Here is a 16,569-nt window from a genome sequence, read left to right on the forward strand (position 1 = left end):
GGCTCAGGTCATGATCCCAGGGTCCTGGGATGGAGCCCCGAATCGGGCTCTCTGCTCCTCGGGGAGCCTGCTTCCTCCTCTCTCTCTCTGCCTGCCTCTCTGCCTACTTGTGATCTCTGTCAAATAAATAAATAAAATATTTAAATAAATAAATAAAATTATTATATGACTTGAAAACATGAGACAAAAACAAGATACCATGGAAAACAAAGAAGCATATTTAAAAGTGAACTAGATAGTACTTCTAAAAATGAAAAAGTTAGCTAATGAAGATAACTCAGGGCACCTGGGTGGCTCAGTCAGCTGAGCAACTGACTGGCTCTCAGCTCAGGTCTTGATCTCAGGGTCATGAGATTGAGCTCTCATCAAGCTCTGCACTGGGCGTGGAGCCTACTTAAGATTCTCTCTCCCCTTCTCCCTCTGCCCCTCCAGCCCTTAAACACACACACACATACACAAAGTAAATTAGTTCTAGCTGAAGAGTAAATTAGTAGGCTAGGAGATAGATTTAAAGAAATTACCAGAGGTAACACAGAAAGAGATGGAAATCATGAAAGATAAGAAGAGATGTGGAGGACAGAATAAAAAAGTCCAACATAAGTTAAATATGGGATCTGAGAGAGGCACTATTTAAAAAGGTAATGACTACGAACTTTTTACAAAATTTATGCAAGGTATGAAATCTCAGATTGAGGAACCACTATAAGTTCCCAGTAGAATACAATTAAATCCACAGCATGTAATGAAACTGCAGAACACAAACAATAGGATCTTTAAAACTACCAGAGAAGGGGTGCCTGGGTGGTTCAGTCATTAAGCGTCTGCCTTTGGCTCAGGTCATGATCCCAGGGTCCTGGGATGGAGCCCTGCATCAGGCTCCCTGCTCAGAGGGAAGCCTGCTTCTCCCTCTCCCACTCCCCCTGCTTGTGTTCCGTCTCTCACTGTGACTCTCTCTGTCAAATTAAAAACAAAACAAAACAAACAAACAAAAAAACCAACTTTAAAAACTACCAGAGAAAAATTCAGGTTACCTGCAACAAAATGATAGTTAAATTGTGAGCACAGTTCTCAAAAGTAACAACAAAAAGCCAGAATTTCAGTAAAATAACATATTCAAAGTGCTGAGAGAAAATAATTGGAAGATTAGTACCCAGCTAAACTATCAAGACTGAAGAGGAAAAAAAAGATGTTTCCACACAGTGTTTAACACTAACTGACCCCTCACTGAAGAAAACATCTGAAGGATATATTCATCTATTTAACACAAAAGGAATAAAATGCAAGAAAGAATGGTGAAAAAACAAACAGTAAGCATAGAAGGATAAAATGAAAATAATCACTGACAGCACAAAACATACTGTTAGAATACAATAACAATTATTATTACTTAGAATTGTTCAATATTGAAATGGACTGCCTTTGGGAGTGGTCCCATCTTTGGAAGCGCTTATTTTGAGTTCAGACAACACCTTTTGATATGTTCAGTATAACAGTGGGTAAGAGGCTGAAATAAATGACCCCCAACATACTTACTGACCATCGGGTGTTATCAATTAGACACAGCTGTCAAAATATTCTCCAATCAGCCCTGTTTAGCCACCTGCGGCAGGGCTTTTCACCATCCTAACAGTCCTAGAACTCAACTACTAGTTCAAGGCATTCTTCTCACTCTCATATTCCATAAATAAAAGAGAATATTCTATATAGAAATGTTTTTTTTTAATTTTATTTATTTATTTGACAGACAGATCACAAGTAGGCAGAGAGGCAGGCAGAGAGAGGAGGAAGCAGGCTCCCCGCTGAGTAAAGAGCCCGATGTGGGGCTCGATCCCAGGACCCTGGGATCATGACCTGAGCAGAAGGCAGAGGCTTTAACCCACTGAGCCACCCAGGCGCCCCCTAAATAGAAATGTTTTTATATGAGCTTTCAGGTAAGATCTCCCAGCTTTGGGGGAGCATAGCTCTGGCATTAAATTAAGAATCAGTCATTAAAATTAGTCATTATTTGCTTGAACTTGGGCCAAGAAAAGAGTACTTTGGAAGCTTTTACATAGAATTATGTGCTTCTTCCTCTACAAGGAGAATCATTCAGGAAGAGAGAGGGAAGGAACACATATACTCATCTCTGCTGATGGAATGCTACCTTACTTGGTCTGAATGTTCCCTCTGGGTTCCCATATATTCACAGCAGTAAAGATCTTCACAAGGTAGCCCTAATCCCATTATCATCAAGGTTTCTGCCCATCACAGAGTAACAGTTTCAAGAACTTTGGAAATATGGGACCAGGAAACAGACACTAGAGAGGGAAACACGGATTAAAGCGAGTAACTATCAGTTTTAGAAGGCAGTTCCATTCCAGGCAAAAAGATAGAATACAGAGGTTCAAAAGCCATTAAATGGAGATGGGCTCCTATTCTTTTTCAGTCCATGAAAGCTCATTCATTTCAAAGCATACATTAAGAGCCAGGACATGTTTCACTCATACCTGCCTAGGCATCAGGATAGGGGACAAAAGACACCGTCTATCTAGAAAGACAAACATGCAGACACTCTTCCCATACCAGATGAGCAGCACTCCCCTGGGGCCTAAGCAAGAGAGGACACCCAGACGAGGCAGCATGAAGCCAGTTACGCTCTTTCCCACCCACAACCTTCATATAGTAACTTACAGTCATGTATTTGTACACTCCAAGATGCTTCCATGAAACAACTTAACTGATTTGACCCTCAGAACCACCCCAAAAAGTAGGTAAGGCAGGTAAGTTCATTGTTAACGTATGCAAAGTGAGGCTCAAAATATATCAGGTACCCGTCCAAGACAACGCGCATCCCTTACCCCCCACTCCTTACTTAACCCAACCATGCACTAGCTATGTAATTCTGACCAAGTAAACATCATAAAATACCTCCGCTTCCCCATCTGTAATAAAGGATAATAGGACAATTAGGAATGTTTAAAAAATGATCCACGTCAAGGGTGTGGTACAATGCCTGAAACGTAGCGGGTGCTACGTTTACTACTAGTATTACTACTGCTATTGTTAACAATAATAAGGCGGAGACTTCCCTGGGACCTCTGGGTCACAAGCATTTCAGGAACACGCACTAGCCGCCCCCTTCCCTCCCCGCGCCCGGGTAGTAGACGGGATTCCACAGACACGCCCCCAAACAGACCCTCCCCCTAGGCACGCCGGCACCTCCCCCACCCCGGACATGCCCCCCCCCCTCACAAACCTTACCCCCGATAGATTCTCCCCAGTCAGAGTAGGTTATGAAGGAGGCCTTCCACTCGCACCCGCCTCTCCAGCACCCCCTTTAGGCCCCGGCATCCCTGCGGGCGCCCAGACTGAACGCCAGCCGCAGGCCCGCGCCGGTTACCTGGCCGCGCGCTCCCGCTCCGCCTCACGCTTCCACGGGATCGGGTTTGTTGCGGGCTTGCGCCAGCGCTGTGAGCGCACAATTAGTTTAAACTATGGCCCCGCCCCCTCGCGCCACCCTCTGATTGGCCCCGGTCGTCTGGAGTCTCACGCAAGGGCACGCTTCAGGACCCGGGAAAAGGAAGTGTGAGGACCACTGGGAAGAGAGAACGGGTGTCACTATTTCCGGACCCGGGCCGGGACTTGAGAGAAAAGAAAACTACAAATCCCAGCACATCCCGCGGCTTTGGAGCCCCGCCACTAGCGAACTACAGCTCCCGGTAGGCAGCGCCGCAGCACTTACGGAGTGTGGCCGGGATGCGGTGGTGAGGGTAGTTACCATGGAGTTGGCGCTGAGGTAGTGGGACGCCGAGGCTGGAGGGAAAGCAACTGCGGGTGAGTCGGGCGGGAAAACAGGAAAGTCGTTCTAGGGAACCATTCGCTCTCTGGAGAGATTAAGGAATTTCCTTTTCGGGGACCTGAGAAACCCCCCGCACAAACCCCTTACCCCCTTTCACAATGAACAAGACACGGCATCCATACGGAATGGACCGGGGGAGGGAAGAGGAACGAGATACATACCCACACGGATTTGGGGGCGCTTAAGAACATCTGTCACAAACCTGGGACCCCCTAATACGGATGCCTCAAATCCCTGACAGTGGAAGATCAGAAATACCCTCAGAAAATGGGTTGGTTTTTCCTGCGATGATGAACTGAGACCTCTTCAAGACATGGAAGTAGAATTAGAGTAAATCGCACGTCCTAATACTGGAGATGTATGAGGCTTGACTTGTCTCTTTCCTTACAGTCAGGAAAATCCCAGGGTAAGCCCCCTTCTCAGGGTCAGCAGCATCTGCCCACACACACGCGTTAGGGGTCCTGTCCCTAAATTACTTCTTCTCCCTACACCTCCCCTATGGTCTGCTTCTCCTAGATCTATGGTTAGAGTCTGATTCCTTTTACAGTCTTCATGACAGATTGTATTAGGCAACTTACCCAGCACATTCACATTCAGTCTCTCTTTTGAGTTTTGAGTCAAGGATATTTATCCCCATTTTACAAATTGGGAAACTGAAACCCAAAGAGGAACAGAGACTTGCCCAAGGCCACACACCAAATCTGTGACAGCTTAGGACCGTACCCCAGTTTGCCAGTTTCCAGCCAAGTCACTAACTTGAGTTTACAGCCTGTCTAGCTTAAGGACTTGTTCCAAGGAGTAAACTGCCCCAGGACAGCAGCTAGGTTGAATCTTGGACTTCCCTGTGGCATCTGGGAATAAAACCTCCCAGAATACACTAGATTATGTGGCCGACTTTTCATGACACTTTGATTTTTCTTCCACCTATAGCCCATAAAGAGAAACCCTCTCTAGGCCAGGCTATTCAGTCTCCTATCAGATCTTATCTGATTATTCCTCAAAACTTCCTGTGCCATCATACTGCTACTTACCTGAGAGTAAGTAGAGAGGGAAGAGAGGGAAGAAACAGGCTAACAACAAATCAAATTACAATTGTTAGTAAGTTCAAAAACTGAAAACAATTTTTCATCAACTGGGACTGGTTAAACTTAACTAAATAAAGTGGGATACACACAAATTCTATTCAATACTCTGCAGTTATTAAAAAGGGTGAGTCTAGGGGCACATGGCACATGGGTGCTCAGTCAGTGAAGCATCTGCCTTCGACTCAGGTCATGATCTCAGCGTCATGGGATCAAGCCCTGCATCTGGCTCCCTGCTCAGCAGAGAATCTGCTTCTCCCTCTCCCTCTGCCTCCACCCCACCCTCCACTCATGACGGCATGCTCATGCTCTCTCTCTCTCTCAGATAAATAAATAAATCTTCAAAAATGTTTTCAGAAAAGGATGAGTCTACAATTTAGTATATGTGCTGCCGAAGAGAGCACGAGTCTACAATTTAAAAAGAAAAAATACATTGTTAGCTAACACTACAATGGCAACCATATTCAGTATAAATGTATCATATCAATATGTTGTACATCTAAATTTACACAATGTTATGTCCATTATTCCAGTTATAAAGTAGAATTTTAAAAAATACATTTACAAATAGTATATGTTTAGGGTGCCTGGGTGGCTCAGTGGTTAAGCCGCTGCCTTCGGCTCAGGTCATGATCTCAGGGTCCTGGGATCGAGTCCCGCATCGGGCTCTCTGCTCAGTGGGGAGCCTGCTTCCTCCTCTCTCTCTGCCTGTCTCTCTGCCTACTTGTGATCTCTGTCAAATAAATAAATAAAATCTAAAAAAAAAAAATAGTATATGTTTATTTAAAAATATACACAATTTTGTATATCTCCCTTCTAAGAGGTTATAATTCCAAATATTAATCATGTTTTTGGTCAGATGGAGACTCAGACTTTTAGTTTCTACTTGGTGTACTTCTCTATGTTGTTTGATTTTATTTAGCTATCATATTAACTTTTAAAATAAAATAAAACCAGTAGAAGGTATTTCCAATTTGGGAAGGAAAAATTCCAAAACAAGACAAGTAAGCCTCTAAACTTGTCATTCGTCAAGTCAGTCTGGACAGATGAGGAAGGCACTAGGATCTGACTGGGCATGAGGCAGAACAGCAGCTGGGAAAGACTGACTCCAGAAATTCGGGGCGCCTGGGTGGCTCAATGGGTTAAAGCCTCTGCCTTCAGCTCAGGTCATGATCCCAGGGTCCTGGGATCAAGCCCTGCATCGGGCTCTCTGCTTCCTCCTCTCTGCAGCCCTCCATCGGGGAGCCTGCTTCCTCCTCTCTCTCTGCCTGCCTCTCTGCCTACTTGTGATCTCTGTCTGTCAAATAAATGAATAAAATCTTTAAAAAAAGAAAGAAAGAAAGAAAGAAATGCAACCACTGGGGCGCCTGGGTGGCTCAGTCAGTTAAGCATTTGCGTTCGACTCAGGTCATGATCCCAGGGTCCTGGGATTGAGCCCCACATCGGGCTCCCTGCTCGGCGGAGAGCCTGCTGCTCTGCCTCCTTGTGCTTTCTCTTTGTCAAATAAATAAATAAGATCTTTAAAAAACAAACAAGCATACAAACAAGGCTTTGAAGTGAGCAAAGCAACCTCAAGATTTTGTCAGTTCTACCCAGCAGCCAGGTATACCATGTGACACCTGAAGACACTAATTCATTTCTTTCATTTATCTATTATCCATTTGTTCAAGACTTTAGTGAAGACCCACTCTTTGCCAGGCTCAGTACAGAGTAATGGTAGGAAGAGAGAAAGATTTCTGACTTCTGTCCCTGGCCTTGAGCTTACAGGGAAGGAACAGGAAGTAGTTTATAAAGAAATGAGTACAGGGGCACCTGGCTGGCTCAGTCATTAGAGTGTATGACTTTCGATCTCAGGGTCATGAGTTCAAGCCACACAGGGCATAGAGCCTACTTTAGGAAGGGGGGTTGGTTGCTTAAGTGGCTCAGTTGGTTAAGTATCCGGTTCGGAGGTTGGTTGCCTAAGTAGCTCAGTTGGTTATGTGTCTGACTCTTGATTTCAGTTCATGTCTTGATCTCGGGGTCATGGGATTGAACCCTACGTCAGGTTCCCCACTTAGTGGGGAGTCTGCTTGATATTCTCTCCCTCTGCCCCTCCCCCCACTCACATGTGCACACACTCTCTCAAATAAATAAATCTTTTTTAAGAAGGGAAAAAAGAAATGAGTACAGATAATACAACTGCTTCAGTGTATTAGTACTAGCACCTGCTGCAGGACATACAATAGCTCTCAAGATAGGTTTGTCTCCATTTTACAGATAAGGAAACGGTCTTTGATAAAACTTTATTCAAAGTACAGTAGGGGTATGTATCAGTTAGCTATTGCTGTATAACAAACCATCCAAAAACCATAGTGACTTATGATAAGTATTACTGCTTCCAAGTCTCTAAGTCAGCCATATGTTTCTTCTGGTCTTGGCTGGGCTCATTCATGTGTCTGCAGGCACCTGTGACTATCCTGAACTCTGAATTGGTGTAGGCTGGCTATTGGCTAGTCTACAATGGCCTCAACTGGGAACACTAACTCTCTGCACATAACTGACCTGCATATGTTTGTCACATCCCTCCAGCAGGGTAGCCATTTTCTCTTGGCACAGGCAAAGAGCAAGAGGGCAAGCCCTCTCTTTAAGCTTTCTGTTTGCTTCATGTTTACTAACATCCAATGGCCAAAGCAAGTCACATGGCTGAGCCTAGCATTAGAGTGGATAGAACTACAGAGTTATAGGGCAAAAAAATAGATACCAGGGAGACCAGGAATAGGAATAATCAAGGGAATCAATCTACCACAGAACTCGATCAATTTTATCTGGAAAGACAGACTTCATCAAAGAGGGTACACTAGGCCTGAGTATTAAAACATGAGAATATTCACTAAGTAGGCAGCTGTTTCTTAGAACTGGATGCAGGCTGGTTTGCCACAATCAATGGAAACCTAGCAGGCTTTTCTGTGCTCATGACAGACAGGGTTCTCTTATTTGTTATCTTGGCTTCATTCCTTCTGGTCAGGCATAGGGCAGCGGGCACTCCATAAATGTTTGCAGAATTGAATTGGGTTTCTTACTGTGAATGAGGTGTAGACTGAAAAAGCTGAACCTGGGAGCCAATTGTTAGAAAGAGCAGCTTACCATCAACACTAGCAAAACAGAAAGCCTTGTATTTGGCAGTTTCTCATTCATTCCTCCCACAAGCATTTCTTGAGTGCCTGTTGTAAGCCAGGTTCTGTGTTAGATGATGAATAAGACACAGTGCTAGCTCACAGCCTGGGCTACTATTGAAATGGAGAATAATAACAAACGTTTCCAACTGGCAAATTTATCTAAACTACTGACAGCTCCATTTTTAATACTAACTCATCCAGAAAAATACATCAGGAGTTGGTATGACACAAAGTCAGAAGTTCTTAGGAACTGCACTGAGTTAGGTTCTCTGATAGTCAAGGAAACTAATGGTAAAATTCTGCCCTTAAATATTTTAAGCTAAAATCCATGACCAGTAGTGCAGAACTCTGGGGTCCCAACCCAGGGCTTTGAAAAAAGTATCTAATCTTGCTTAAAGGCATCAAAACTGTTGTAGGTGCTCTAGTGGAATGGGCTTCTCTGTCTAGGGGAGAACACAAGCCAGGTTCCTCTATTTCCAGAAAAGCCTGTGTTCTTTGTTGTCTGTCTGTATATTTGATACCTAAAAGATGCAAGTCTCCCTAATTAAGTCTGTACCCACCAGGCCAGTCCTGATTTGACAGAGAATTCAACTGTGAAGTGACTCAAGGTCGAACTTCCAAAAGCACAGTTGAGACTGCTGCTTTTTGAGAGGAAGACATTCACTTTCATTCCTGTACATGTTAAATCACCAAAAATTAGTCAAACTGTATTAAGCTTAAGTGGAATTATACACTATCAAGTCCATGGTTTTTAAGAGAAATCATTTTAGGAAAATGTGTGGATCTCATTTTCTGCATACAATCTATTTGTTTCTTTGAATCAAATGGTAAGAACTGCATATCCTAAGGTTTCCTTTTTTACTTTGGCTGCCAGGAATTTCAAAGATAACATAGGCCAGTTCCTAATTCTGTGGTACATGTCTTTGTCTTCCTTTAATCTACCTTCCGATCTTTCTCTTCCATGGTTTCCATTTCCTACATCTGCCCTGTCAGTCTGGTAGCCACTAGTCAACCTGCAGCTGTTGTGCATCTCCAGGTAGCTTCTGTAAAATATCTCCATTGTTAATAGCAATTATATGTTGAGTATTATTTTGGATATATTGGGTTAAATAAAATATATTAAGCTTTACCTGTTTCTTTTGACTTTTCTTTTTATAGCTATTAGAAAATTTTTAAATTACATATGTGAAAAAATTATATATGTGGCTTGCACTTGCAGTGTTCATTATATTCAGCTGGACAGCTCCATTCTCTAAGAAGTCATCCTGTTTTATGAGTGTGTTGTTACGAACTACCTCAAATCCTTTTGGAAACCAGGTGAAGTAGTGAGCAAAGGTGACGACAGCAGTGGATGAAGTGAGGAAGGGGAGGTTGACTGGGACATATCCTTGTCAGTCTGTCTTTTGTTTGTACCTGTCACATACAAAACCCCTTGGTAAAGTGTGTTTTGAGCTTTCTTCTTCCTAGGTGAGTAGTATCCTCACTTCCCCAGCCTCTTGAAAATTTCTCAGCTTTACTTGAGCTAACCAATTGGAAAGGATCTGATAAGACAATTGATAACATTGTGTTCACCCCTCTCGGGGGTATTTCCATTTTAACAGAAAACAATCCCTGAACCCAAAGGAATGAATCCCTAATGGTGGAGTTTCAGGCATTGGTAACAGGTGAGTGAGTGAGGTAGACTCTGGTTTGATGTGTATGTGCTTATATACGTGAGAGTACATTTGGCATGTGGCCAAAAGTAGGGTCTTTGGATGGAGAAGTGGGGTTGACAGACAAGCTAAGCAGAGAAGGTAGCAAATCCCCAGCTGGGTCAGACTGGCAAAGGGCTGTCAGACACCAGGTCCAATGCAGGCCTTCAGGGGTTTGTTAAGCAATAGAATAGCCCAGTTGATGTCACTGGAGTGCAGGTACCAAGACAGCCTCCATGGTAACTACTGTGGAGTAGCACAAAGAGCCTCAGAGTAGGATTCAGGAGTGTATGATTGCAGTCCACACTGACTCACTGGCTTAACTCTGGGCAAGTGCTTTCACCCTGGGGTCTCAGTTCTTCATGTGGAAAGCAGAAATGGGTGTTACAACTATCAATAAGCTCTAAGGTATGTAAAGGTGTTCTGAGAAGTAGGAAGTGCCCTACAAATGCAAGGAATGGTGATTACTACCTTAGAATAGAAATGCAGCCAGGCAAGCCTTGGGTGGTGGAGGGCAGAAAGCAAGGGTGCAGGGCTCTGGGGATACCTGGAAGCCTAAGCCCTTTGTACCTGGAATACCAGTCCTTCTTATCACTCCCCAGGCTGAACCCGGACTTCCAGGGCCAGTGCTTACACCTGACAGATGATGGCCTGAGCTATGAGCAGACAGGACTATATGAACACTTCGGTGCAAGAGCCCCCTCTTGACTACTCCTTCCGAAGCATCCACGTGATCCAAGGTCAGCCCACAGAGCACAGCACTCCACTCACCATGGCAACAGGCTGGGTATGGTCCCTAGGGAGAGACCAGTCTTTTACCTAAGAGCCTAAACAGAGTCTTCCTGTGTGCTTGCAGATTTTTTTGACGTTTTTGAGAGGAGTAGGGGGTAAGGAGGTGGCAGGAGTGGAAGGAATAACTGATCACCTTCAAAAGAATCCAGGCTACAGCAGTAAAGTCGGGTGGAAGAATAGTGGGAAAACCAGTTTATCAGCCAATGGTTTTATTCTCCTGTCTTTACCTGAAGAGAGGAAGAAATGAATGAAAACACAGGCAGAATCCTATCTCCTCTGAGGACACAAGCCTATTCTGATCACTGGTAAAACGTGCAGGGTCTCATTATTAACAACTGGCATGTTTCCAGTTTAAATATTTATTAGTAAACCCCTTATGCTTATCCCAGGCCTACCCAAGCTTATTCCATCACCCACAATTATTGCAGCTTCCAGCACTGCCCATGCTCATTCCCATTTTATTATTCAGTTTCTTTGGAAATAGGTGGCTCAGGGAGGCTCTTAGCAGTATCCTATTCTCAGAGGAAGATGCTTCTTCCCACGGAAGTTCTGTCCCTGGCTTTTGCTATCTGGCTTCTCAGAAATGCACTGTACATCTGCTCTCACAGAACCCATGCTGGTACCCACATATCCTAGACCCAGATCTGGCTTCGGTTTTCTCTCACAGGCAACTGGTGGCTACTTTTAAGCTCAGGAAGAAGGCAAATAGTTATCCAGAAGGTACGAGCCCTGGCTTGAGTTTGGGATACTACCAGGTTTGCACCAGCCACAGTGGTAACTCATATTCTCTAAGGAGAGAGACACACCGACCCACTGTGATCTTTATTTATTGTGCAGAGCATCACTTCTGACGTAGTCTGTGATTCACAAGGGTTTTAGCTGTGATGGTCCTGTATGAGATAGCTGAAGTGGCAGGTGACGAAGTATGGCTCCTGCCTACCCTGGTAATTCCCAGCTCTGAGTGGGGAAATAGAGCTTTGCACTCTGTGGAACCTTCAAAATGAGGGGAGAAAACATCCACTACAACCACGGGTAACTCCACAGCACAAACCATGGGCCATACAGATGCCGGCTCCCTTGTTCAATGGTTAAATATTTACTGAGCATCTACTATTTAGTAAGCACACATGTATACATACCTGCCAGGCACCGTGCTCCTTGCTGTGTCTTGTAAGGAGGGGAACAGGAGAAGCATATCCAGCCCCCAAAAGGCCAGTCCCCTCAGGTTCCCCGGAGCTTGTGGAAAGAATCTGGGACTACTTGACAGACTACTTGCTAAAGTAATCAGTAGATGGATTATAGATTCTGAAATGCTGGGGACTTTAGACCACATCCAACCCATAGACCTCTGACTTCTCATGAACCTACAGTATTAAGGGAGTCTGCCATGAGATACTTACCAACCCCTTCCATTATGGGGTGAGGGATGATGTGAGGAAGTTATCAAACTAACTCCCACCCTCTAGGGAAACATGGAAAAGTCGTGTGGCAACCCTTCAGAAATAGAAGACAGAATCATGCTTTCCCGGTGTGCCTGGGGCTAGGCACTCCCCAGTTCTTTGGACACTGATATCTGTGCTCCGTTTTCCAGACCTGCCTTGGCCTACTCTGAACAAGGCAGCTTCAACAGATCCTCAAGCAATGCAGTACCCTGGTGGAATCTGAAGGGAACAGAAACCTGTAGCAGTGGGATACCCCATTCCACTCTTGATACCGGCAACCCAGATGGGAGCCTTAAGTTTTCAGCAACACAGTCCCACCAGTGGCTACTTCTGAGCTGGAGAGCTGCCCATGCTGAGTGGCATTCCTCAAGCTATTGCCTCATCAGGCTGGATGCTAATCTATATGTGGGTTTATTTTAACCCTTTTATTCAGCTGTGTCGTTTCATTGGGAGTTCTCAGGATATGTTGGGGCCGGGGGCAGGATTAGGAGTTCATTCATGAGCCGGAGTACTGTGCTCCAGTGCCCTTCTGCCACCTCCCCCCAACCTCAGGCCGCGACTGTGGCTCCTGCTAACTCCAGCACTAAGGCAGAGAGCCATCTGGTGGATGCTGGCTGACCTGCAGCTGAGGAGGGGAGGAAGTTACTACTGGGTGGAGGTAGAAGGAAGTGTGTCCAGTAAGAGCTCAGGAGAGTGAAAGACAGCCGGCCAGCTTCAGAAAATCCAATACTTTCCTCCCCGGATGCAGCTTTAGACAAGTAATGAGAGGCTTAGGGGCAAGAGGAAATATATAGTCCCTCAGCCATAGCCAGTATCTGGTTCTGACTCTGCCACTATGAGTCTGGGCAGGACCCAGCCTCTCTCTGGACCTCATTTGTCAAAAAGCTGGGGGCGGGGGGGGGGGGTGTCTACACAAATGGTTTAAAACATCCCTGTTTTCCTATTCTCTCTCCTCGGCCAAACTTTCTGACGGTGTTGTTTACGCTACCTGCTTAGATTTCCTTAACCTGTTTACTCTTGAACTTAGTCCAATGTAGCTTCTGGCCCCAGGCCCTTGTGATTTCACTGTAACAGCCTTCACCAGGATCACCAAGGGCCTGAGTTGCCAAAATTACTTTTCAGTCCTTATCTCCTTGAAATTCACTCCTATAAACTATGAACTCGAGCATCTGTAAAAATTATCTTCTTGTGGTTCTCCCTCCCTGTCCTTCCCTCATTACTCATCATTATTTAACAGACACCCCCTCCTCCTTGTCCCTCCTCTCTACCCTCACTGTCCATGTAGAATCCCCTCTATTTCTCTATCTTGTACACCTTCTATACTAATGATTCTCGTCCATCTCCGGAGCTTCAGACCTTCGTATCCAACAGCCTTCTTGGCTTCTTCACCTCTTTGTTACAGGAGCCTCAGATATACACCAAGGCCAAGCCTGAACTCACCTTTTCCTTTTTTTTTTTTTTTTTAAACTCCTCACCTTTTCAACCTTAGTTTGTCTTTTTCTAATTCCTTATCAGTCCCCTAAACAAGAAACTGGGCACCACCCTTGATTATTCTTTTACCCTTACATCCAATCAACCATGAAGTCATGCTGATTCTCTTTCATCTCTTGCCCAGATGACCGAAAGAGCCACACTGGTCTTCCAGTCCCACCCACTCCCTTTAATCCATCTCCATGCTAAAGCTTCAGAATGATCTTTTTGCAATGAAAGATTTGGATCACCCTTTGCTTTAACCCTCCAATGGCTTCCCATCACCTACAGAATAAAGTCCAAACTACTCTGCCTGGCGTTCAAGGCTCCTTGGCTTTTTGCTCCATGCCCCACCTTGCGCAGTACGTGCATACATGCCCTTTCCCACCTCTGTGCCTCTGCTTGGGGGTGCCACTCTCACCCTTTCCACCCTTTGCCTGGTTAAGGTCTCCTAATCCACTGAACTCCATCTTAGGTTTCGACTTCCCTGAGTTCCCAGACTAGGAGTCCTTCTTTATGATTCTGTCACTATCACATTGCCAATTTGTTTTCATCCTGCCTATATGAGCTCCTCCAAGGCACAAAAATCTGCCTCATCCCTACCCTGTTACTCATCCAGAACTTGGCACAGACCATCTCCCACTTTGTTTACCACTATACATCCAGTATCTGGCACATACACAGTTGCTTAGCAGTAATGCGAGAGAGGGACATCAGAGGGTGTTGTACTGAAGTGAATGCTCTAGGCTCTATCAGTGGATAATTCTAGATTTTGTGCTATAATCATCTTGGTCAAGTCTGACAATTATAGTTCTTAGTTTCCATAAAGTGGGAATGATTTTGCCTCCCACACCCCCAAAAGGGGTGACATATAGAGGACCCAATGATAGGAGAGACATGAAAGGACCGAGGGATGCAAACCAAGAATTTGGGATGGCAAATCTTTGACCCTTAGTCCAAGTTTACTTGGACTCCTGGGGCCTGTGGGAGTGATACTAGACTCAAGCATGAGGCTATGGTCCTGCCAGCACCCCCAGCTCTAGCACAGGCTGTAAATCCTCCCAGCTCTGTTCCTTCCCACCCCTAAGGCAGAAAAGCAGAGACAATAACCCATGTTTCACTGTCCCCACAGACCTGATGAGTGAGGAGCCACGGACAGGGCTACGACCACTAAGGCACTCAAAGTCAGGGAAGTCACTGACCCAGTCCCTGTGGCTGAACAACAATGTCCTCAACGACCTGAGAGACTTTGGCCATGTGGTTTCACTGCTTCTGGAGCATCCAGAGAACCTGGCCTGGATCGACCTGTCCTTCAATGACCTGACTTCCATCGACCCTGTGAGTCCCCAGCACTGAGCATCTAGTCAGGGTGGGCCTGACGCCACCTTGTTCCAGCCCCCAGCCTCTCCATCTCCCACAAGTCTTTCAGGAAGTAGTGCAGCAGCAGGCTGCTGTCCAAGTACATGGCTGTGGGCTCAGACAGACGTAGGTTCAAATCCTAGGTTTGTCTCTTACTGTGGGACTTTGGGCAAGATACCCCACCTTTCAAAATCTCAGCCTCCCTGTCTGAAAAAATGAGGAGCATGTGCTCCCACCAAACATAAAGGTTTTGTGAGGATTAAATGAGAATGATGAAAGCCAAATGGCACATAGCAGGGTGCAATAACACAACAGCTTTTGTTATCAGGCACCCACTGTGCCTTGTGCAGTTTGTCTGTGGAAGAGGTAGGTCAAGTACAGCACTTACTTTCCATGAACTCAGACTCAAGCTTTAAGAAATAAACACATTGACCTTTTCTTGTCCAGGATCCCTACCAGGGGGAAAAAGCAGCTAGAACATGAGCTGGAAACGATTCCCTGGGTTGTAGATTGTAATTTTGAAAGCTTCTCTTTGTACCTAGCGAGATGCTATCCCTGTCCCTTGTTTTGAAAGATCTTAGACCTCCAAAGCTAAAAAGGTCTTCAGTGTAGGGGCAATTGAGGCTCGGGGGGGAGCAGGAGTGAGTGCCCAGTCACCTGGCAAGTCAGTGGCTGTGCTAGGCCACAGGTCCATACCTCCCGCCCCTCAGACCACAGTTCTGTGCCAACATGATACCCCTGTACCCATTCAAGAGTTAAACAACAAGTAGGTCAGAGTTATCCAGAATGGCTGCAAGGGGGTGGCAGACTGGAAAGCAAGTTGTTTCCCAGACTCTTCCTTCTTTGCCCACCAGTTAGTCCTGAGCACCGATCCAGGGCCCTGTCCATCCTGACTTTGGGTTTCCTTCCCCAACAGGTCCTGACAACTTTCTTCAACCTCAGTGTACTCTATCTCCATGGCAACAGCATCCAGCACCTGGGAGAGGTGAACAAGCTGGCTGTCCTCCCACGACTCCGGAGCCTGACACTCCACGGGAATCCCATAGAGGAAGAGAAGGGGTATAGGTGAGTGTCCTGACCCTGAAGCTGAGCTCCCCTGAGGGCAAGGAGGTAGGGAGAGAAGAAATCCAACACCAGTGTTCTGCCATGCTGGGGCAGAGAAGGGAGTGGCGACCTTTAAGCATGTCTTACTATCCATCAGGGGAGACTGTCTTCCCCCCAATTATCCTTTGGTTCCTCCATTCCTTGCAGTTAGGGGAGAGAGCAGCAACTGGTGGAGGGGGAAGGAAGTTGTGGTGGGGGGCTGGCCCCCAGCCCAAGTCTTCCCCACAGGCAGTATGTGCTGTGTACCCTGCCCCGTATCACCACATTCGACTTCAGCGGGGTCACCAAAGCAGACCGTGCCACAGCTGAAGTGTGGAAACGCATGAACATCAAGCCCAAGAAGGTCCGGATTAAGCAGAATGCACTCTGAGGTTCCTAGGGCCCCAGCAGTCCTAAAGGCCGAAGATGGTCAGTTTGGTTTAACAATAAACGATTTGAGCAGTTGAGCAGATGTGAAGTCACCTGTGCCATGTACAAATGTGCCATGTCCTCTGCCTCAGGCAATGGTCAGTAGCTCTGGTCTTACTTCGCCAATGGAGGGAGGCAGTGGAGGGAAAGGCCTTTTGGCCTGGGACGTAGACCTTTTGACCTGGTTTACTGTATAGTCTTGAGAAACTTACCTTATCTCTCTGAGCT

The 16,569-nt window shown here is 45.7% G+C and overlaps 2 protein-coding genes across 3 annotated transcripts in view; one reads left to right on the plus strand and one right to left on the minus strand.

Annotated features, from left to right (window-relative positions):
• The window catches only part of NUMA1 (nuclear mitotic apparatus protein 1), a 74,757-nt gene extending 71,334 nt beyond the window's left edge, over positions 1-3,423 (minus strand). The window contains exon 1 of the mRNA XM_080815984.1: positions 3,380-3,423. The gene's annotated coding sequence lies outside the window, so the exon portion shown is untranslated. The remainder of the gene's footprint in view (positions 1-3,379) is intronic.
• A 135-nt stretch (positions 3,424-3,558) lies between these two features.
• Positions 3,559-16,387, plus strand: LRRC51 (leucine rich repeat containing 51). Of its 2 annotated transcripts, none has more exons than XM_080816030.1 (6): positions 3,559-3,813; positions 9,677-9,739; positions 10,369-10,506; positions 14,603-14,808; positions 15,746-15,894; positions 16,162-16,387. In XM_080816030.1, exons 3-6 carry the CDS (start codon positions 10,425-10,427, stop codon positions 16,301-16,303), a joined length of 579 nt encoding a protein of 192 aa, XP_080672156.1. In that variant the 5' UTR covers positions 3,559-3,813; positions 9,677-9,739; positions 10,369-10,424; the 3' UTR covers positions 16,304-16,387. The 2 variants fall into 2 exon arrangements, with proteins under 2 accessions (XP_080672156.1, XP_080672157.1); XM_080816031.1 differs by having other exon boundaries at positions 3,567-3,698.
• The last annotated feature ends 182 nt before the right edge of the window (positions 16,388-16,569 follow it).

The sequence above is a fragment of the Martes martes genome (genome assembly GCF_963455335.1).
Source record: "Martes martes genome assembly, chromosome: 10".
NCBI classification, from domain to species: domain Eukaryota; kingdom Metazoa; phylum Chordata; class Mammalia; order Carnivora; family Mustelidae; genus Martes; species Martes martes.